The sequence below is a fragment of the Rissa tridactyla genome, chromosome 1 (assembly GCF_028500815.1).
Source record: "Rissa tridactyla isolate bRisTri1 chromosome 1, bRisTri1.patW.cur.20221130, whole genome shotgun sequence".
NCBI lineage: Eukaryota > Metazoa > Chordata > Aves > Charadriiformes > Laridae > Rissa > Rissa tridactyla.
In genome coordinates, this window is record NC_071466.1 from 1,667,593 (window position 1) to 1,690,650 (window position 23,058).

The 23,058-nt window shown below is 43.4% G+C and overlaps 1 protein-coding gene across 1 annotated transcript in view; it reads left to right on the forward strand.

Moving 5' to 3' along the window:
- The first annotated feature begins 475 nt into the window (after positions 1-475).
- The window catches only part of ME3 (malic enzyme 3), a 129,720-nt gene continuing 107,137 nt past the window's right edge, over positions 476-23,058 (forward strand). Inside the window, exon 1 of the mRNA XM_054211681.1 lies at positions 476-854. Within this exon, the coding sequence (XP_054067656.1) occupies positions 672-854 (183 nt within the window). The 5' untranslated portion in view covers positions 476-671. The remainder of the gene's footprint in view (positions 855-23,058) is intronic.

The window sequence follows — 23,058 nt, forward strand, 5'->3', positions numbered from 1 at the left end:
CCCACCGACGCTCGCCCTCCAGAAGGAGGGATGTCTGACAGGTCCTTCCAAAGTGCTTCCTGACGACCAGCAGCTCCTCCGAGCACCTTCTTCACCCTGTCCCTCTCCCTGTCCCCGTCCTGCTGGGGATCCCGCTCTTTGCACAGGCCCCAACCCCGGGCGCTGCCGCCCCTACCCTGGGGCCGGGATCGGGGCTCCCCGCAGCGCGGAGCCCAGGCCCTTCCCTCACGGTGCCCTTCCTTAAGGTTAACGGAGAAAACGCAGATCCTCCAGGAGAGAGGACCCCGCACCGCGGCGGCGGGGCGAGGGGCTCCCTCAGGCGCCGCCATGGCGGGAAGGCGAAGCCCCGCTCCCCTCCGGCCGGAGGTGCCGCCGCTCTGTCCCCCCGCCCCGGGCGGCGGCGGCGCCGGCTGTCCCCGGCGGAGGCGGGGCCCCGGCGGGCACCCCCACCCCTCAGCCGCCGGCTGAGCCTTAACAGGTAGCGGAGGAGGCGCGACCGTTGTGGGGTCGGGATCTGCTTCCCGGGTTTCCTTTCGCTTCGGCGGGGACCGTGAGGGGCCGGGCCGGGCGCACCTGGGCCGGGCCCGCCCTCTCGCCGCGCCCTTCCCGCCCCGCCGGGTCCCCGTCTTCCGTTAACGTCGTCTCCGCCCGCAGGAGCCGCGGCTGGGGCGATGGTGCCGGTGTGCGGCGGGGCGGGCGGCCGCCTGCTGCGGATGGCCGGGGCCGGCTGGAGGCCGCATCTCCTCAGCCGGGGCCGCAGCTGCTCGGCGGGGGGGAGCTTGGCCGCCCCCGGCAGGGCCCTGGCCCTCAAGAAGCGGGGCTACGACATCACCAGGAACCCCCACCTCAACAAGGTGGGTGCCGCCGGGGGCTCGTCTTCCAGGGAGAGGAGAGGGGCCCGGCGGGGTGGGGGGGAGGTAGGGCATCGCAGGTGTCCCCGTTGGTGGGTGGGTGTCCCTGCAGCGTTGTCCGTGACCATGCCCAGGGTTCAGCCCCACGCCAAAAAGGGGGCGAAATATCGGGGGAGCAGTCGTGGATCGATCTGGACAGAGCGTGGGGGGAGTTTTATAGGTGGCTTCCTTGGGAGCCGGTCACCTGCTTTCCCGGCCTCCACCCTGGCGGTAGTGGCACTGGAGGAGCTTCTGTCAGGCAGAAGTGCCTTTGGCGGGGACCCGAAGCCATTCACGGGAAATCACAAAAAAATGGGAAGGAGAAAGCATGGCCTGTCCTTAAAAATCCAATACCAAAACCTGGGGTATTTTGATAGACGTTGTATTACATGTGTGGCAGTGGAACCGGTCACTTAACACCTTCATGTCAAAACAAGCATGTGTGGTTCTTCTTGTAAATCTTCCTTCCGTGGCATATCCATAGCAATGCGTTTTCTGCTACCGAAGCAGTATATTTTGCTGGGATGAAGATGTATTCATGATCAAAACCGAGGAAACCTCAACATTTATTTTTTTTTTTTTTTTAAAAGGGGAAAAAAAAATCCCCAAAAGCTTTAGGAGAAGGTTTTTCAACAAAGTCTGCAAGGTGTGCAAAATGAGAAGCCCTGTAATTTAGCCCCCCACTACTTTTCCATACCTTTCCATAATTTGAATGGGGAAAAAAAAAAATCTGGATGCAGATTTTTGGGATCAAATATGTCAGATTCAGGAATGTTGGGTTGCGGTTTCTTGTGTTAATATTGCTAGAAATAATTTTGAATACATTAATTACCTTAAAAATAAGCAGATATTAAACATGGTATTGATAGTTGATGGGACCATGACTGTTTGCCATCTGCTTGGTGTGTAGTTATCTGGTATATGACCCTCCTGTGTCTTCTTCTGGACTGGAGACTCTGTGGATGACAACTTCTACTTTTTGTAGTAAAGTAAAGACAATTTTAATTTACACTGTACACTGGGCTGTGTCTCCTGGTACCGTTTCAGCATCCATAGAGGTGCACTCCGAAGGACCAAGGCACACGATGGCACAGGATGAGACTGAATTCGCAACAACTTTGTAGGCAGTCTGGTTTGAAATATTATACAGTGCATGTCCCTAAGACTGAAGAGAAGAGGAATTGCCAACTGTCTCATAAGCAACAGTAATTCATCAGCATTAAGAGGTTTTGATGGGTTTTTCTTCAACATCTGGCTTGTTCTCTTTGGTGTTCAGTGACAGTTATAATGAGTAACATCGCTAATGTTTCTAGTAGTCTTGGATATATCAGTTCAAACCAAAAAATTAATATTTTTATCTTTGCTCAGTGTAATGCAATAATAAAACACAAACAGTTGAATGTATCATGTTTTAAATTGATCTGGCTACCGCAGAAGTAGACTTTGAACGTCCCATTTGATAATTTTCAGAACTGAGGCTTTTCTAAAGTGTTTTTCCCCCTTCCAGTGAAATCAAGTATTTTTCATTCAATCTAAATGAAATTTCGGTTCATGTGGAGACAAGGGAAGAAAACTGCTTTGGTTGGAGGTAAAATGTACTTCTATAAATACGTTTAATTGACTGTGAGAAATCTCCTGGCTGGTTCTCCAGCCTGGATGTTTGCTGTTTATGTTGTTATGTTCCTCTGTCAGTACAGACCTTACGAGCATTGATATAGTCATCTACAGAACATCCAAGTGAGGACAGAAATGACTGACATCTGTGGTAAGAGATACGGCCTGCCTGTTTATGCACCTAGCTAACTAGTAACTAGTCATTAGTAAGCACTCGGGCCCTCTCCCTAAACTTTCTTAAACAGGCTTCTATTTCTCTGCCGTTCTTAACAGTTTGTTGATTATTTAAGGAATTAACTGTGTTCAAATGAAATGAGAGAATTCAGTCGGTTTGTATGTGGTGAAGGTATGACTGGCGGCCCTTTGGTCCGCCGTGCTGCAGTGGTGTAGGTCAGAATTAGGGATCTCAATAGCTTTTCAGCTGTTGTACTCTCGTTACAGAGTAATTACTGTTCACCTCTTCTGTGGCTAAATACGGGCATGGGGTCATTGCCCCTTTTCTGCAGTGGATCTTGCTTTAATCTAAGCTTTCATCTGATCGAAGGCTGCTCTGGTCTGATAGTCCTTACATCTCTCCAGGAACCTTTGAAAAAGTCTTTTAAAGCCAGGGTTTGGTCAGCGAGTGTTTTGCTGCTTTATTCAATGCCCTGTCTGTTTTATAGCTTTTGGGTGAAGTTTAAAGTGTTAATCTAAAGCTATGAAGTGTGTGGTATTTATTCAATGAAGAAGACTATATCCCTCCAGCAGCATCACGGACAGATTTACGGTCTGAGGTCATTGATCCAAGTCGTTGCTTCCTTACTAAGTTGAAAGTGCTTTGAAGAAGAAGCAGACTTGGAAGTCGCTGCTGCCAGGTCCTCTGTAATACCCTTAATATCAGTAAAAGCAGGCTGTCCTCTGAGAAGCTCCTCGATTTTCCAAATCTGCCTGAGAAGAAAAAAATAAATAGAAAAACTGGTGACTGATGTAAGAAATTTGCTGCTGTTTCTTTCCTTTGGTCATTGTTTACTACGTGAAGTTGGCTGGTTTTTCTGATGTAAAGAAACTGAACTCCTAAGTATTCATCAAGGGTTCCAACACTGGATTAAGCATGGGCTGTAAGTGAGTTATCTCAGTCCTTAAATTATTTGGCCAATCTGTGCATTGCGTTTAAGAGCTTGCTTGAGTAGGCATTTTGGGGAAAATTTAGAGGGGAAAAGCTGTCTTGCAGTTAAGGCAAGACTGCGTTCCATCTCTGAGACTGGCTTTGATTATGTCTCAGGCTTTCTGTGTGACATTGGGGAAGTCACACGCAAGGAAATCTTGTAGCTTAAATCCTCAGACAGTGGGAGGAACTTTAAAGACAGAACCGGTTATGCTTCATCTGCGCTCATGAGACTTTAAGCGCACTGCATGTTTCTGTACTACTCAAATACTGTTTTCCTTCTGTTGCAAAGTATTCCAGCCCGTGATTGATCCAAGGGCAAGACTCAGGAAATGTCAGCATTTTTCTGAGGGGTACTTGCAGTCTTAAAAGGCAACAGCAGTTGTTCTCAGTTGACAGAACAGTCTCGGAAATAATAGGAGGATAAAGAAGAGCTTGTTGCATATTTTCATGACGTGCCTCATGAAGCAGTTCTTTGCCTGCCTTTGAATGCTGCAAAATTGGAAAATCTAACAATTTTAACTATGCCAGATAACCACAGAGAACCTGTGAGATCGTTCTGTGACGATCCAAGTACAAGGTGGATTCCAGGAGGCTTTGTTAGAAGCTTTGGCCACGTGTGAGTGAGTGACTTGCTGACATGGCAGCAGCAGTGCTGGACTTGCTGAGAGACAAGTCTTCTACTGTGGGGCCTCAGCCTTGTGAAAAGCTAATTCAGCACTCGGACGCTGGGAGGAAAGATGAGGCACCTCTTACCCACTACCTTATTTATCAAAGTTGCCTTCTGTTTGGTGTGGTCAAGGCTGTGTTGTGTCCTTTCTCTGTCACTGCTCTCAGTTGTGAAGATTTGTACAGTTCTGCTCATCTCAGATGTGCTGTTCGTGATTCCCCGCTTCTTCCAGGGACTCTGTCAAATTCGTGTGCCCTCTCTGTGTTTTAACAAACACAGACTGAGATGGACAATTCCCAATTTGACCGCATACCTGTAGGGACCCAAAAGGGACCCAAGGCTGAGGGGAGACCTTATTGCTCTCCACAACTACCTGCAAGGAGGGGGTCAGTCTCTTCTCCCAGGTAACAGGCAGTAGGACAAGAGGAAGCAGCCTCAAGTTGCACCAGGGGAGGTTTAGATTGGATATCAGGAAAACTTTTTACACTGAAAGGGTTATTAATCATTGGAACAGGCTGCCCAGGGAAGTGGTTGAGGCAGCATCCTTGCAGGTATTTAAAAGATGGGCAGACATAGTGATTAGTGATATGTTTTAGTGATGGTTTTTGTCAGAAGTGCCTCATGAAGCAGTTCTTTTCCTGCCTTTGAACGCTGCAAAATTGGAAAACCTAAAAATTTTAACAGTTAGGTTCCAAGAGTTAGGTTGATGGTTGGACTAGATGATCTGAAAGGGCCCTTCCAACCTAGACAATTCTATGATTCTCTGAAAAATCTTGTCTTGTTCAAAATCAGCTGTAACTTTGGTGACATCTGACCACACTGCTCAATCGGAAGGTTGGCGACACTTCACTCACGCATTTTTCTGGAAGTCCTAATTTTGAGATAAATCATGGCCTCCTTGGAGATCTGCCATCACAAACAGGTGCAGAAGTGGAAGTCACAGTCTGTCTCCAGAGTGGCAGGATACTGTCATATTTGAAGGGTTGAGATAATACACAAAACTTTTCTACAAAGTGCAGTGCAGGGATCAGAATTTGGGGTCTTCTGGATAATACCCTGTGCTTTTTTGATGTGCATGCACGCTCTCTGTTGCTTTTCATGGAATGTGTCATAATGAATTACAAAAAAAAAAAAAATCAAACAAAATTACCAGCCTGGATCTCTAAGAGTGAAGTGAAACTTTAAAGAATCACTGTAGGTTTCTGCAGTGTTTTTGGAACGTACTGCTGCACGCATCATTAAAATGCAGAAAGGTTGTTTGTCTTTCAGCTTTGTGGTGATCAGAATTGAGCTAACTGAGGGTTCTTTGAACATGGTGTCAGTAATTTGCCACTGCAGCTGAGGAAAAACTGATCCAGTCTTGCACGTGGCTGTACTTGGCAACTGTGGTGAAACAGGCCTAAAATTAGCTGGATTTGTAAAATGATTGCATTTAAACAAAATTAGTAATGAGCACAGGAACTGTGTGTCTGAAATGGCAGTTGGCAAGATCAAACTGAGGCAGGATTCTGTTTTCAAATTAGTAAATCTCTCTAAATCCACAAGGTTTTATTCTTACAGTTGGAGTCTCCGGTTGAATTGACCTGATAAGACCGTAAGAGTTTCTAGGGATATCAAACAAGACACTTCCATGGGCAAACCCTGAAGCGCGTGGGCCTCTTCAGACCCAAGCCAAACCACAGCTGAGAGACAGCTCTTCATCAAATCATGCTCTAACTCTTCTAGAGTTGAAACGTGAGTGAGCTGGAGCACTGTGCAGAGTGATGAGCCTTCGATGGTGTCCAGAGCAGAGAGGCTGTTTTCATGGTTTTCCCTGTTCTTTATTTCATCAGTCAAGCCCAGGTGTATCGCCAGTGACTTCAGTGGAAGCAAACTCCAAGGACATGAGCTTTGGCCCGGTATTTTGGCAAATGTGGTGGTGTTCTGGAAATATGATTGCTCAGTCAGCTTTGTTTTGGCCTTCATCCTGGTGTGTGGAGTTTCATTTTTGTTTGTTTGGTGATAATGTCAAACATATTTTTTTTGAGTCCAAAGTATCTTTTGGCAATGGCATTTTCTACCGTTTTAGTACCGAAGAACTTGTCATTACAGCATGGTCAGCAAACTAAGCCCAAGCTAAATCTGTTGGTGCTTCTGGTTTTGGCAGCAGCTTGAAAAAGCCCCTTTGCTTCCTCAGCTTGGATTCCAGTCCCTCTCCCTTATCATGCCAAACCAGGAGGCCATCTGCCTTCCTGTCTCTCTGCATAATCTCTTGCCAATGCCATCTCTGTCCCCTTCGGGATGCCACTAACGCTTTGGAATAGAGCTCTTGTGGAAAAGCTTGGGAGAGTGGAGGAAGCCTGTTGCTGCCAAGGTGAGAGGGATGCTGATGCAGACCCAGGTTGGTCCTTGATTGCCTTCAGCCCTTGTAACTTCATTGAGAGGTCTTGGAAGTATTGGTTGGGCAGCTTTTATAAGTGCTGAGTTTATGCTTGCAGGCACTGTAAGATTTTAATAAAAATAAATTGCGTTTGGTCCAAAATGCTTACTTCTGATTTCTGAGCAGTTTATGTTCTAAAAATACCTTTAAAATTGCCTTTAAATTGTGGAAATTAATCAGATTGGCAGATACTTATGTTGCTTTCTTTTTATCATGCCCTTTCTTTTAGAGAAGCCTTAATCCTTACAGCAGGCATGTTTTGGTAGGGCAGAGAATGTAGCTGTTCTTCCACAGGATGGACTGAGTTTTTGGCACTTGAAAAATAATTGCACTTAAGTAACAGAAACTGTTTGATAAGTAGTATGAAAATTGATATTGTTGCAGTTAGAATGCATCCAGGGCTGAATGTTACAGCTTGTTCAGCGTTCTGTTGATTGCGTCTAGTGAAATGTGTGGCAACCAACCAGTTGATGACTTTGGAAGCACTGTGGATGTTGGCGGGAAGACTGAGCACATTATATGTGGGGCTGGTCCTGTAAACAGCCCCCACTCCACTGACCTCACCAGGCTTCAAGCTTTGCCCCACGTTAAGTAGTGTGACATAAATGTTATTGATGTTAGAAACTGCGTGCTGCTGTATGTTGAGTCACTGGTGCTCGTCAGAATTAGTGATGATTTAACTCAAGCTGCTGGAGGACAGTGCTAACTCAAGAAGTGAAGAGCAATAGTTTGTGGCTTGGTTTTGATTTCAGATGGATTTGCCATACAGTAAGGTACCTACTAGAGATGCATCTGGCAGCTTTGCAGGGCTGTATGGCAGCTTGACCCCTGAATCTTTGGTTTTGGTGTGTCATAGATCTGGCACTCGCTGAACAAAACTGAACAAATTCCGTTTGACTTGATTTTGGATGAAGAGAATGTAAATTGAATTCCTCTTTAGCTTCCGTTAGCAGTCACCTCCAGAAGAACGCTGCAGCTGCTGTTATGGCGTTCATGTAGAGGTGAGAAAGGAAAGGTGGGTGTTTAATGAATAACTGCACGCTATCGATACCTCTTGCTGAACAGGAAAGTTATGGTTGTTTATAATGTTCAGGCTCCTCCAGGGCTTTGGGATAGTTTTCTTTCTCTGACTTGCTGTAAGTGATGCTGATTTATCTTCCTGCCCCCCACAACTTACCGGGCAAACATCTGCTTTTGGCAGCTCTGCTGTGGTTTCAGCATTTTACTCATTCTTCGCTTCAAAGAGTGCCACTGCCAGCATGTGCCCCCGTGCAGACAGCACCCAGGCATTTCCAGCACCGAGTCCCTTGTGGAGTCAGGGCCTGGGCTGCCAGTGCATGTGCCTGCGGTAGCTGAAAGCTGGATGCTGCCCTGCATGGGGGAAACCTTGCCTGTACCTGTCTCTGATTCAATGCCATGCAGGAGTACAGATTGTCCTGCTTTGCTGTTGTTGGGGTGGTGGTTTGGTTTTTTTGGTGGTTTGTGTGTTGTTTGGTTTTGTTGTTTTGTTTTTTTTTTTTTTTTAACCAAGGGAGCAGGGAGCTAAAAGGAAAATGATTATTTTAATTATCCTTGGGGTTCTGGATCCAGAAATATTCTTACACTGTCAAAACCTAGGAGACAAGTCAGTCTGAAAAAACAAAGTTTTTGCTTTGTCTCTTGCTTTTCTTCTGTTACCTGTTCTTCTTTTTCTCACTGACTTATCAGACCTGCTGCCAAACCTTGAACAGCTTATTGTAGCTTTCACCCAAATAAATTCTTTTTGGGACAGACTTAGCTTTAGAGCTGTTATGAGCAGGTCAGACAGGCCTTGATACTTGGGGGAGAATAAACGCTGCGCTTTAATTCCCTTTCTTTCAATAGAAGGCTTAGCACAACAGCAAACTTGACTACTTTCAGCTTGTAATATGCTCTAGTAGAGAAGATGAGTATGTTTTTAATTTTTAACCTCTCTTTGAGGCCCAGGGGTGACACTTGCTATCCATCTCCCCAATCAACATGACATTTTGACAAATGACTTATGTATTGTCAGTCTAATACAACATCTTTCTTTTAAAAATGCTTTAAAATGCAAAGCTTTTTATAGTTCTGCAGCTGGCAAACACAAAACTCGGACATAAACCAAGCAGACTATGGTTCTGACAAAGAAAGTAACGCCAACACAAAAGTTTTCTGCTTCTCTTCACTTTGCAGCTCTCTGTTGCATATTTATCTTTTTTCAACATGTGGAACTATGGAACTAGAACAGATTTTCAGTACATTTCTGTATTGTATATATAAAAAAGACTAGCTCCATATCTCAGAGCAATTTTTTTTCTGTGTGTCTAGCTTGTAAAGTGATGTCTGTTTTGTAGTATGTCCGTATGGATTAGCTCTGCTCAGCCTCATAAAACATGTAGTTAAGGCTTTACTGTGTTTCTCAACATAGGAAGGAATTAGTTATTTCAAGTACAGCAGTGCTGTGTTCTGGACAAGACATCTTGAACTTTGACTCTTTGGCTTGGCTGATGGATTTGTCACTTTGTCTAGTGGTTAAATTCATTATGGAAACTATTAAACTCTGTTTAATCTTCATTTGAAGGGTTTGATGTTAAACCGGCAGGTAATTTTAGCTGTGATTATTTGCAAATGAGAGAATGGATTATATGTGCCAAATCCTGTCATTTTTTGGAAGCGTCCAGATTCTTAAGAGTTTCTGTTGTCAGGATAGTCTAAGCATGTAGGCAGGGCAGGGGCTGGCGGGAGAGAGGATGTCTTTTGTTAGGCCAACTGGGGATTTTCATGTTCATAGCCCTTCTTCTAGCAACTCAGTATTTATTTTTTTTATCCACAACTAGATCAGTGGGTCCAATAAACAAAAAAAAACCAACAAAAATCCCACCCAAACCCCAAAGCTATCCCTGTTACCCATTTCCTACCTCACAGGGGATTAGAAGTCTTCATGTTGCTATTTGTGCCTGTAGCTAATTGCTGGGATAAAACAACTGCATCTGTAAATCGGATCCCTTGATCACAATTATTGGAGGGACAAGGCCCTTCTCTCCCCTAATACTGTACAACAGTTTCTAAATCTAGCCATAAAATGAGCCAAATAAAAATTACTTGCTGAAGCGCTAAGTGTGAATACTGTGGAAAAAAACCTAAATATAATCTAAAAATGTACTTCATCCCCCGCTGATTTGGATATTTTTTTTTTTAAACAGACCCTCTTTAAGTGCAAAAAACCTCTGGGAGAGCAAACCATTGGTGCTGGTGTGATGTGCACCAAGTCTGAGTTCCAGCAGACATTCTTGTAGGGAAGAGTTGTGCAGCAGTTGCAGGAGCATGAAAGACGCTTGTACTAGAATAGTTTAGCAGTTCAGTTGGTTTCTGAGTGAGAGATGCAGTTTGGACAAGAGAATTTCAAATTATTTGAAGGGATGAGGATCTTGGGAAGAAGAATTGGAAACTTCTCCCCCCGGTGCCTAGCAGATGGCTTGGCTTGATGAGTGACAGTGATGGAAGGCAATGGTAAATGTGACCATGTGCTCCAGGTAGGGGAAAGAAAACTTTCCAAGCATAAGTTCACACTGATGGTAATGTGGAATGGCTTGCGTTCTGCAGTGTCTGCTACTTTATACTCACTGGTGAATTCGCTTACATTGGTGTCTTAGAAGCTTGTCAAGTAAATCACATTCAAACACAAACTCAGTTGCTCAAAGGTAATGAAAGAATTTTTTTCCCCTCTCGGGTTTGGAGGATTTTCAGTGCACGTACTACTGGGACTTGTTTCTCATTGCACACATGCAAGAGATTCCTCTTAGGTTTGGTAAATTGCCCAGGTTGTGATGTACAGCAGTATTTATTAGAAGGAGACATGTGTGACATGCCTTTCACTCCATGTGCTGATGCCAGCAGCCTTTACTGCCTTATGGCTGGGGGGAGCAGGGGGGAAATGCTTGCGACAGCACAGAGGTCTCCCTGAGCGTTGCTCTTTGGTTCCTAAGAGGCAGCATAGGCTTAAGCCATCGGGAGGCTGATTTCAACTTTGCATTGAGCCTTTTTTTTTTGAATTTAGGAATAAGCAACTGCACTGTTCAAGCTGTGAGATTATTTGATCGCAAAAGGATAAGATTAAAGGTAGCGTAGTGTGAAATTTCACCATCTTGCTCTTAGATAGTAATTAAAATGCAAACACATGTGAAAAACTGTGCTCACTAATTATTTCAGCGAAAATCTCAAAGCAAAAATGGCATTTGCCAATGTCGTCAGTTTCTACTGATAGAGAATCACATGAAGGCTCCAGCTGCTTCCATAGTTGTGTATCCTAAAAATCAAAAGTGCTCTTTAGTACTCTTTATTTTAGTGTCATCTGTCCAAGCTCTTTCATCTTCCTTATGATCTTTGGAGCAACCAGCTCAGTGATGCCTTTCCAATGCCCAGAGCTGTCCTCTGGCATGCAGGCAAGGAGAGCTGGACATCTTCACAAGAGCTGCTGCAGGAAAAACGAGGACACTAAGCAAGATACCTTGGAGAGCTTGAAGCTGCCCTGGAGAGTTCCTGTTGTAGCTTAATAGAATTTACAAAAGTGCCTTTGAATTGTGACCTTCCAAATGTCCACTGGTCAAGGGTAACTGGGATTATGAAACCAGAATGAATGCATGACTGATGCTTGTTGAAACTGGGCCGTTCTCCCTAAGGACAAGTGTGTGTTTTGGATTTAACATGTTAATTGTATTTGAAGGTATAAGATGGCAAAGTCATTTCGCATATAAATAGGAAAGAAGCGATGCAAAGGTGCTGGAAAGCAGCAGCAAGACTCTGGCTCCTGCTGGAAAATAGGTTTGGTGTTGGCCACTTTTTAAAAGTTAATTGCATTTTAAAGATAAGCTTTAATGGATTTGGCAGTGAGAGTGCACCTGTAACCGGATCTTGTTGTTTTGTACGAGTGCCTTTCAGGTTTCTCTGCAAGGTCAAATGGCCTATTGACTGGCAGCTGGACCCGCTTTGCCTGTAGGAATGTAACTGGTATTTGGTGGAGCTGCAAAATGAGTTTTCCACTGAAGCCAAATATAAAAGTGTACGAGGGTGCAGCAGTTTCACTTCCTGCAAAGCTGGAAACCCTTGTAGCATTTATTAGGATTTCCTGCAGGGAAAGAGGGATATTAATCTTGTTTGTCTTACAGAATCATAATATTTGTACTGCGATTTGTAACACGGAGCAAGAAGTTTTCAATTAGTATTTCCTGAGGAACAGCAAATTCAGTAAAGTGAATGCTTTTAATCTTTTACATTTTGTCAGTGAAAACAGCTCCCAGGACCTGAAATGTTCCATGGTGTTGGAGTAGGGAAGAAGAGCAGTGAAAGTGGTTACAGATCTACTAGGAAGCAATGAACTGCTGAAACCGTTCTCAGGTCCTTCTCGATGTCTTTGCTTGGCGTCATCAAAAGGTAATCTCTGAACTGTAGTACGTATCAAGTGTGCTTGTAGAAGGCATAAATTTCAGTCTTGTTGATAAAACAGTCACTTGGGTCAGTTCACCACTGATTTTAATTTTCCTAGTGTTGCAAAATTTTTCTCAAACTCTCAGCTGGTTGCAATGAACCCTGATTTGGGGCCCAACCCAAATTTGCCTGAAGTCCTGTGAGCCTCTTCCCTTTCAGGTTAGCAGTAATTTCATACTATGGGAAGTTGAGGCAGCATTGCTTTTTCCAGTCCAGGCAGAAGGATGCTGCTGGGAGAGGTGAGGCACTTGGGCTGAGGAGCCTCTAGTATGTGAGAGTTTCCAGTCTGCGGTGCGCGTGGTGGTGGGACCGTCTGAACACACAATTACTTTGTGTGTTCCAGATATTCCTCATCTCCATTCTGGATTAGATGGGCCATATATCTGGGACTTCTGGGCATCCAGCATCGGTTTTGCATGTAGTCTGTACATACGCAGAGGCTGCTCGTCTTTTGCCTGCATTGGATTTAATGTGAACTTGCAGATTAACTCTGCGTGTAAGACTGTAGCTCTGAGCTGACTTCTGGACTTACAGAAATCCCAGGGCGATGGCCAAAGTCCTTATGCTTTTCCCCTCCAAAAAAGATCTAGCTGGAGACAGAGGGCATGCCTTGAGATACCGGTACGTGAGAGAGTAGATCTCAAAGCTCCTTCTTTAGAGAGACGATCTATATATGTGTCTGGTAATTCCCCTAACCAATATGAGGTGAAGAAAAAAAGATACTAGAAGTTGTAAAGGTACTTATTTATTGTTCCACAAATTAAGAAACTTCATTATCTAGAATGCACCAGTTATGTTTAGAATTGTTCACAACTTGAGTCTGAAGCGGAGAGGCAGAATGCTTTTTCACGCCAGTGAGACTGTGGTTAGACACATCATCCTTGGCTGTGGTTGACAGATTGTGGCAAAATATAGGAACTAGTGAGTTTGAACATAGAGACGTGTAAAAAAACATGAAAGCAACATGAATGGGAGAAATACTTGTGGTTTATTCCTTCTTATTGCTCATTCTTGGAGGCATTCAGCGTAACATGATTTTCAAGGCATGTATCGTTCAGCTTCTGCTTTTCCTTAATGACATTCACTCAGGCATTGGAGTTCAAGCTACTGGAGTCCTAGAGCACTCACTGCATTACACCTAGCACTTTTGAGCTCCCTTGAGTTTCTTATCAAATAGTTATGGAGGGCAGTTTATGAATCACTGAGAGGTGTTTTGAGTAAGGATCATGGGCACTGTAGTGGTGTAGTATATTTCACACTTGGTTTTGGAGCACTCTTCTGAGACAGGGAAATGGAGTTATTCTCGCTTCAGTGGGGAACTGATTTTAGCTTGCCCAAGGTAATAATATGGGACACTTGTGGCAGACCAAGTGAGTGAACATGAGTCTCTCCAAAATAGCTTAACCGTTCAGCCGGCAAACCTGTTTGCTCAGTTGTCATATAGTGTCTTTTATCTCTACCAGCAATGATCTCAGCCACAGCCTATTAGAAACACATGTGGTATATCAACTGCTGTATCCCATACGCACCATCAAATACGCATTGGTTTATAAAATGAAAAGCATTTTGTGAAATATTTCCCAAAAGCTGTGTGCGAAGGAAGCAAGCGCTAATAAGCAGCTGTTCTGGGAAGACTTTGTGAAATTCTGTTTACCAGAACTTGCTTCATTTTATTATACTAACATGCTTAGTTAATCACTTAAAATTTCTGTCTTTATTATGTAACAGTTCAAAACTTCCAGTCACACTGTGTCGAAGTTACAGGTGCCAACACCTGTAAACTTGAGGCAATTACCTTGTCGTATTATTAAAGTAATAATCCAAAGAGAGAAGCAAAGTAGGGTAAATATTTATGCTTAAAGCTAGTGGGCCAGAGATCTGGGTGTGCTGTGTGGTCCCTCTGTGGCTGCTGCTAAAGCACCTGACTAGATAGGTGCTGCAACCAGTGATTTCTTAGAAACTGGGAGATTATTGGCCTGACTCTCCTCTCATTTTACTTAATGACACCTTCCAGCAAATGGCTAGGACTAGATCCAAAGGAGACTGAATTTGATGGGAACCAAATGAGTAATTACAGCTCTTTGCAGTAAAGTATTCAGAGCTATAGCCTTATTGGCTTCGTATTGTTTAAGAAAGTTCTTTGCTGAACTGGGGCATAGGTTTTCGATTTAGCGTCCCACTGCTGCAGGACTGTGAGTGTCTTCTGGCCAAAGGCTGTCTGAGGACTGGCTCTGTGGGAGCGCAGCTGGGTTGTAAACAAATGGTGATGCACTTCTGCTCTGCACTCACAGGGAAGAGAAGTAAAAATAAAGACCAATAATATATCTGCATTATTGAGTACCAGACAGAAGAAAATGAACTTGCAGAACGAGGTTCAAACAGCTTATAATGTCTCCCATTGATATTTGTTTTATTAAATAAATAAGAAGAAAACCAGGTAATAAATACCCTAAAAAGTGACACAGTTACTTCAGCTATTAAAGCTATAGATTTGCTCTCAGCTTAGCACTGCTGAGATGACATGAAATTTTTTCACTGTTTCACTTTCTACTTTTAATTTAAGAAAGGAGGAGCAGAAGAGTAGTGGATGAAAGGAAAGAAGAAAGTCCTGAAGCAGTATGACAGACCCTCGTATTACTAGTGGTCTCAGATCCTGCGTTCTTTATTGATAGTGAGGATTTTAACATGTCCTGCCCATTTACTATGCAGTGACCGAGCAGTTTAATTGAAGTGTGGTTGATTAAATTGACAGATTTAGGGTGTTTGGAGCCAAGGTCTGCCCACAAGCCTTTTCTCTTCCTATAGGAGCGCGATAACCCACAAATAGCTGTTAAAGTTCGGCTTACCTTCTCTTGGTGCAAAAGTAAGTACTCGGATACATTTGCTATTCTGGGTCACGGTTCCCTTGTTCGAAGTCCTGGGTTTGGGAAGTTAGGGAGAACTGTGTAAATGGGTTTTGATCCTACAGATCCTTAGATGCAGTGCTTACAGTCAGGAAGTGGAATCCTGTCTCCTTGATCCCTACAGATAGACTTATACCTGGTAACAGGTTCAGGATGATGCACAAGTTCTGAGATCTGGTGTGAAAATCCAGTGGTAGAAAGATTTGTGAGTAATATGAATGTGGATGATCTGTGTGTTTAAAAAACCAAACAAACAAAAAATAAAACCCCACCACATATATACTCCAAGGCATGGATTTTCAGTGAGGACAAAAACAAATCTAAAATGTTTGCTTCATGCTGAGTCTTAGCGACGCTGTTCCAAGATAAACGTAGCTTAGAAGTTGGTGGCTTTGGGGGAAAAAAAACTAATTTTTTTTTTTAAGTTATTCAGATAACCTCAAGCTTTGCAGAACTGCTTCCTTTTGTTTGGGGAGAAAAAGACTTGGAGAAATATCGGGGCAACTTTTATGCAGAAATTTTGACTGAGGCCAGCATAATGGTGTAGGGAGGTAGCTGATTCTATAAACTTGCATGTAATAGCTAATTTAAAATGTGCAGCCGCAGGGGCACCACTCTGCACTTATCACAGCATTTTAGTCTGAAGTAAGATTTTGATAGGTACAAAATATACATCCCCAACGTATAGGAGTTGAGCAACTTTAGTATAATTTGGATACTCATCAAAGTAGAACTTTACATGACATTTGTCTGAAACCGTGCTCTTTTTTTTTCCTCCCATATAAGAAAGCACATGCATTTGCCTAGACCATGATTTTTGGCAGAATCTGGCCTCTTTATTCTGTGTTCTAATTCACCCCTGCTGTTCTCTGAAATGAAAACCTTCTGATTCTCCTGCGGGAAGAGGCATCGCTACTGCCATCTGCAAAGCATCATCTTCTACATCATGCTAAAATCACTCTGACCTCTCAGCATATGATGGCTTTTAAAGAATGTTCAAAGGCATATCCTTATCTTATGTTAAACACTGAAGTTCAGAGACTGAGTATGTCTTGTCATGTAGCCAGTTTGTTAGGTTGGCATCAGTTAATTTACGGTGCTTCTTAGCAGCCACTAATTCATCCTTCAGTTCATGTATTCTGGTGGTGGACAAATGATGTGTTTATCTACATTGTACTAACCCGTTATTTTGTGCACTTCTGTATTTCACAATTAAAAACATTTCTGTGAAGCACTAACAGCTTTCAGGTGCTGAGTTTTGAACGGTACATTCTGGATGTATTTGCACAAGCCATCTTTTTTAGAGCTCTCCTTTTATGAATATTGGATGTAGATCGTGAATGGAAATGCTTGGGAAACGCATTCGTAGCTTCAAGCCTGAAGCTGCTTTCTGTGGATAATCTGCAATGCTTTTGAGAAAAGTATGAAACGATTTATGCTATTAATACAACCTTATTTTGAATATGACATACACATCAAAAAGTGATTTTTTTAATTGAACAGTGGGAGGGGTTTTTTACCATCAGGAGTGCAAGGTAAGAAAACGAGAAGCAAAATCTCTGTCCTGTAAGAAATTGAAGAGTGATAGCGAAAGCAATTTGGTATAGTGCCTGTATCTGTACTGTACTTGGGCTGGCTTGGAGAAACCCAGGTCCTGGTTCTGTCTGCCCATTTTTGCTGCTAAACAGCTTAACTTCAGCTTGTTTGTCGTGTTCAAAGACTTCTATGCAGACCCTTTCGGGAAGAAACGTGTGTGGTCTTCCCTGTTGGTGTCAGGTCTCTGGACAAAAGGATGAGAGAGAGAGGCATCTGAACCTCCCAGTGATCTGCTGCCCCACAGCAGGTGGACATGTGCTTGAGTGTACTGTAAAGCGCAGACTGTACTTTGGACCTTTCCCTACTCATAGCTGCCTAATCACCCTGGAAATGCTCCTTAGAGGGCTTCTGAGGGTAAACAGGATGGGCAAGTGGTGAAACAGCCCTCGAACCTGGCTTTATAGAATTATACAACCTGGCATTATAGAAGTAGGTGGTATTTCTGTCTCTGAAATCTTGTATAAAATATTTTTGTTTCCAGTGAGTTCACTGTTCTACATCTTTCAGCAAAAATAAACCTCTCAAAATGAATAAAAGAAAAACTGATCCTGTACAGTGGGGAAAGGAGTGAAGTCTGCATAATGCAGTTTACAGGTATAAAATACCCTATAGCTGCAGCACGGTGCACTTGGCCTCTCTGTTCTCTGTCAGCAGCTCTTCGAGTTTGTGGCAAATTAGTGCAGGTGCTGGTGTCTTGTGCCATCCTGAAGTCAAGGAGAGGATCCTGCTTTTAAGCTTTACTGATGTATCTCAGGACATCAAAGGTAGAAGGAATACATGTGCCGTGCTCTTGCTCTTAGAGGACTTAAAAAGTGATGAGAATTTGCAGTGAAGTTTAAGATTTTTTTTTTTTGAATGTTTTTTCTATTAATCTAGCAACTTCTTTGCTACCAGGGGAAGAAGAGAGAAACCCTTTTTTAAGCCAGGTGTTTTTTGCCACAAATAAATTCATTCATTGGATGTGAGCGTAAACCTACTGTAATTGCCCATGGCTTACTGAACTTCCTGATGCATCTAGAAAGACTTGATGAAAATGCCCGACTTTTGAATTTGAATTGAGGATTTCCCATTAAAAATACTTGTTTATCTTCACTGTGCTTCATCAGATGTCAGGTTTTGGAGGTATGATGGTGTTAAGAGGTGTTTGTAACCTTTTAACAATTTTCAAGTGTAGATATTATAGATAATAGTACATAAGCTTTTGGGGAAATAGTGGCCATAAGCTTGTTAGAAGTGGTTAGAGGTTTCTGTGTGTGAGATATCCAGGAAAGCTGTAGCTTGACCTCTACAATCAAAATCAAATACATTACCCATCTCAACGTCCAGGTGATCTGCCAGATCTCAACTGCTTTGTGATCGCTAGCAGCCTTCCTTGGATTATTAATTGCCAAGTACATCCTGATGCTCATTCAGAACCACGGCTGATGAGCTGCTTTCCCATGTGACCTGGTCTCAACAACATAATTAAATGTCTGCATTCGTAATCTGGTTACAGTCTCTTAAGACAGGCTTTATAGCCTGAGCTCATCCCTGTCTCATGGGAACGCTGTAGCTGACACACTCTGTGACTGGGGCTGCTTTGAACGTTGTGTTGTACTGGATTCCTGCCGATGTAAGAACTCAAGAAACCCCGAAGGACACACATCCGACAGGCAGTGTCTGTACTAACAAACTGAACATACCCAAGACCATTCTCTGCCACTGAGGCCAGCCGCAAGGTCTGCCTGCGCGCTGCTAAACTCTTACCCTTCAAAACAGGGGGTCTGTTACTGGGTGTGGTCTGTGAAACCCGTCTGTTTCGACCCGTCGAAACTCCCAATGGCCAATCCAGGAATCACCAATCCTATAAATCCTATAGTCTGCAGCAGTTCTGAGCCTAACTGTTATTGGGAGACGACAGGGGTTTTCTGTTAAAATCCGGTATTGCTAATTACAGCTTTTGATGATCAGCAGCTGTTACGTATTTATGTAATTATGCCCCTACACTTGTTTTTAATATAACTTGTTATGAAACTGCAATTCTACTTTTGATATTAACAAAAGTATACTTTAGTTTTTGTTAGCAAAGTTTTCATTAAATCTCAAAATACAGACTAGGCTTTAAGTTCTGCAACTGGTTTACAGCTTGCCCGTAGTCTTTCATTTCACCTTACTGTTTCCATTTTTTCAGCTAGGGAAACTTTTCATTCATACTGTTGGGGTGTGGGGGTTTTTTTGGGGGGGTGTGTGGAAGTTGGTTGGTTTGTTTGTTTGTGGTGTTTTGTGTGTTTTCTTTCATTGGTGATGACCCCAGGGTCTCATTTCTTTTGTTAGATACTTTCTGCTTAGGGACTGGTGTGTGAATCCCTATACCAGCCACTTCTGGATAGAAGCAGAATTTCTTAGTGGAGCAGAACCTATATATAGTTATATTCTTGAAATAAAAAACATGCAAATGCACTTCACACGGCCTTACTGTCCTTGATGTACCTTGGTTGTGCTGTTATGTCTGTTTCTGTTGCTTTGGAACAGGATGTACAAATTAAATTTAGAATGACTTTTTTCCTTTATTCTTTTTTTATGTGACAGTGTCTTGCTTTAGTAAGACTTACGAAGTGATGGCTGAAAGCGTAGAATATGGTAAAATATGCCGACCCCTCTGAGCGGCAGTACAGCTCTGTTTCCCGAGGCCTCTGCGCCTGCACCTCTTCAGTGTAGATCCGGTGTGGTCTGTATGACAGCTGCTTGCTGATTTTTACACCAGTCCACAGCAGAGTCAAAGAGTTGGAGCCCTTGTGCAACAAACAGGGATTTCCCACCCACACATTTTTCAGGAATTCTTTAAAAATTATATTTCTCGTGGGCTACCTCAACGTTGGTGAATCATGCAGGACTAAACCCACAAATTATAGCTTGGTTAAGTGGTCTAGAGTAAACAACAATTTCCAGTATTTGAAGAAGAATTTGTGACCCTGAAAGCTGGTCCATTTTCTTTCTTTTTCTGACTACGTTGATTGGCATAGCCAAGCTCACGGGGAATGACTGACATGTGCCAGGAGCTCATAAGTTTGATGCTGAGAATGACAGCACATACAGTTAATCCAGAAAAGGTTAATGTATTTGCTGAGAATTTCCAAGTGGAAGGTTGTCCTTTGCCCCGGGACGGTACTCTTCCTGTGGATTAGTCTTTCACAATGGTTACTAGTATGAAAGCTGAGAAAGTAATTGCAGATAACTTTATACAGTTATACTGACCTTTTTAGGTTTCAAACTTTGTTATTTAAAATATTTCATTCTGTAATAATGTTTTTTAAATCTTGGGTTCTTAATTGGTTTGCACTAACCAGCTGCGGATGGAAATGCCCTCCTACCTACAACACCTGTAAGGTTTGTGATTTAAAGGTACCTGCAAAAGGTTTCCATAGAGATATCTGGGTGGAACAGGTCCCACGTACGCTGCAAGTAGTCTGGGGGACCTCCAAAAAGTAGTACTCCATCAACCCCAGAGCAAGTGATGTCCTCTGTTTCAAATGGTAGTTTGTCTTCTTTCCAAAGAAGATACTTGTCAAGGTTTAGTAATCTTGAGTGAGGTTTAGTAATCAGGTAATCGGCATTCTGGAGTTAAAGAGTCAAGTTCAGAGGGAGTTTGGAAAGCTAGGTCTATCTTGCTTCACAATTGACCCTTCAGTGGTTTAAGTTCGTTGATTCATGGTCTGTGGACGTGCTAGACTCTTGCCCATCTTAGTACAGAAGCAACTTCAGCAAGGCTGGACAATCACATTGGACCGTCAGAGACTGTAAAATCTTAAACTGCTGCAGCAGTTACCTTCGGGGCCTTGCGACACACATCCTAAAGGAAATGTTCATGCTTGAACGTAGAGCCGTACCTCCATGGTGGTTCACAGACCCTCCAACAACCCTCGCCTGTGTTGTGGTCCAACCCCTTCTGTGTGGGTGTTTGGATTTTGAAAGTATTTGCTGCATCTGTGAGCCCTGAAGGGGCTCCACTCATTTGCAGAGTGTTTTCAAGTCTCCTTTCTACAAATAAAGGGTGTGTTTCTGTATAGAAAGGGGAAAGATGTTTTATTTTTTACAGGCAGATCTCACGTTGATTAAACACCAAGAAAAGCCTGCTGGCTTTATGCTCAGCAAGACTCAGTTCAGAAGCGTTGTCAGGTATTAGCGTAGGGTTTCAGATGGATCCGGCACGGGGATGGGGATCTAACGGAATGACACACGCTTCTTCTGTGCTATGCTTCAGCGCTTCAGAAAGGCATTCAGCTCTTAGATGCGTTAAGCATCTCTCAAGACGCACTGCAGTTTAGTTTCTAGCTTCACAAGCCTGAGAGACATGGGCTTTGCCTTGACTGTTTATCTGAGGGAAACAGAGGTAAATCCCGTAAGTGCCGTTAGCTGGCCGTGTGTAAACACGTTAGCAGTAGAGAGCGTGCGATGGGTTTATGTGGTTGTTCAAAGGATGTTTGTGCCGTGCTAGTCTTTTCGGTGGTGGTTCACATAGTCGGCCTCTTCTCTGTAAAGACCTTTCATGGCCAGAGCGTTCCCCCTCTAGCAGAAGTTTGAGAGACATCCTGGTATATTTAGGAGTTCTCTGCGTGTGAACATATAGGGAGAAAAAAAAACAAACTGTGGAAGATGTAGCTGCTCTTAAATCTTGCTTTCTATAGAGTAGAATTTCCTTCTGGATAGCCTTGCCTTAACAGAGGTATTACATCCAAAGAGTTTCACATTGCAAAACCACTCTTTCATCTGTTAGTTTACAGCCTGTTCATCTAAAGCCATTCATACATGTTTCATTGTCTCAGGGGCGCTATTTCTGTACGGCTACCATGTTTGAGCTTTTTTCAGCAGTTTTGCCTAGCTGCTGTGGCTGGAACTGCATGTATCTCAATCACAGAATGAATACACTGGAGTCCGCTTAGGGCTTTTTCGCCAATAACTGATGCTAGATGATAGTTGGCTCTGTCAGCAGGGTTTGGCTGGTCAAGCTGACTCTATTCTGTCCTCCCTCCACCCACCTTCTGATTTCCCCTGTCCACAGCTTGGAAACGAAAAATCTCAAAGTGAAGAAATCTCAGAGATTCCACTACTTCATTCCTAGTCCTCTGCTGTTAGGAAATCCAGTTCCTCTGTGAATAATAACCACCTCAGTGCGAAGCGTACTGTAGAGAAAGTGCAATCTGTGTTGGTGTTTAGAATCAATTCCACTATGTGTAGCTACTGGAGTGGTTCCTGGTGCTCTTTCAGTGCTTTATAAACTATTAGAACATACTTTTGCCTTTTTAGGGGATCTTGTTACAAGCCGCTACTTGGTAGTTGCAGAATTTTGGTTTCTGCACAAACTGTGTGGTAAGATCCCTTGGCACGCACCTCGGCTCTGCGATGAGTGGGCCTTGGAGCACCGATGCTAAAGATGCCTGCAGAGAACCCCACAGCAAGAAACAGTATGAAAAAACATGAGACACTTGAACTGATTTGGGGTTTCTTTGTATTCTGCCAACCAAATGGCTCTTCGTATCCTACCTTCTCTTGTATCTCAGGTACCTTGGTAATTTTACTGCTTGGATATGTCTATGAGGCTTTGATTTGACCAGACCATTTATCCTCGTATCCTCGCAGTATCTAACAGCAGACGGTTAGGGAAAACGGGGACAGGCAAGCAAGCAGCGACAGTGCCTCCTGCTGCCAGCAGCTTGCGGCTCAGGGACCTACTAGCGTAAATCATCGCATTTAATAGCTTTTGAACTATTCCCCCCCCCTTGTTTATTAAATGCTTTTAAACTCCGTATTCAAAGAAGTAACATACAAGGCAAGACGTTCTTTAAGATGGCTGAGTCTTGTATAAAGAAATATCTCCTTTTATTTTGAACCTGCAGTTTGGTGATATTTTTGATGCTTCCTTGTTCTTCTATTAGAAGAGACTGTGAATAACTACAGGTTTCTTTGTCCCTCCAGAAGAAATATGATTTCCAGCAATTTCTTAAAAGAGAATCTCAGCGCCTGAGGTGGTGATGGGATGGAGGTGTTATTGATGAAGGCCTTGTGGTGGTGGGATGCAGGCTCTGCAGCAGGACAACATTTGCTAGCCTAATTCAATTTCTTAGATTTAGGGACCAATTACTAGGCTTAACTAGATAGGGTGGATATCTCTTCTTTGTTATCAAGGTTTCTGCTTTAATTCTCAGATGGTCAGGACCTCCTGAATCTCGACACCATTTTTTCCAGTGTGTGTGGGGAACAGAATAACACGAAGAGTCAGGAAATGTGGATTCCCTTTGAGGCAGATTAGTTTTGAGTCACACCAAGGTTAAAAAACACCCCCCCCAACCCTACAAAGATGA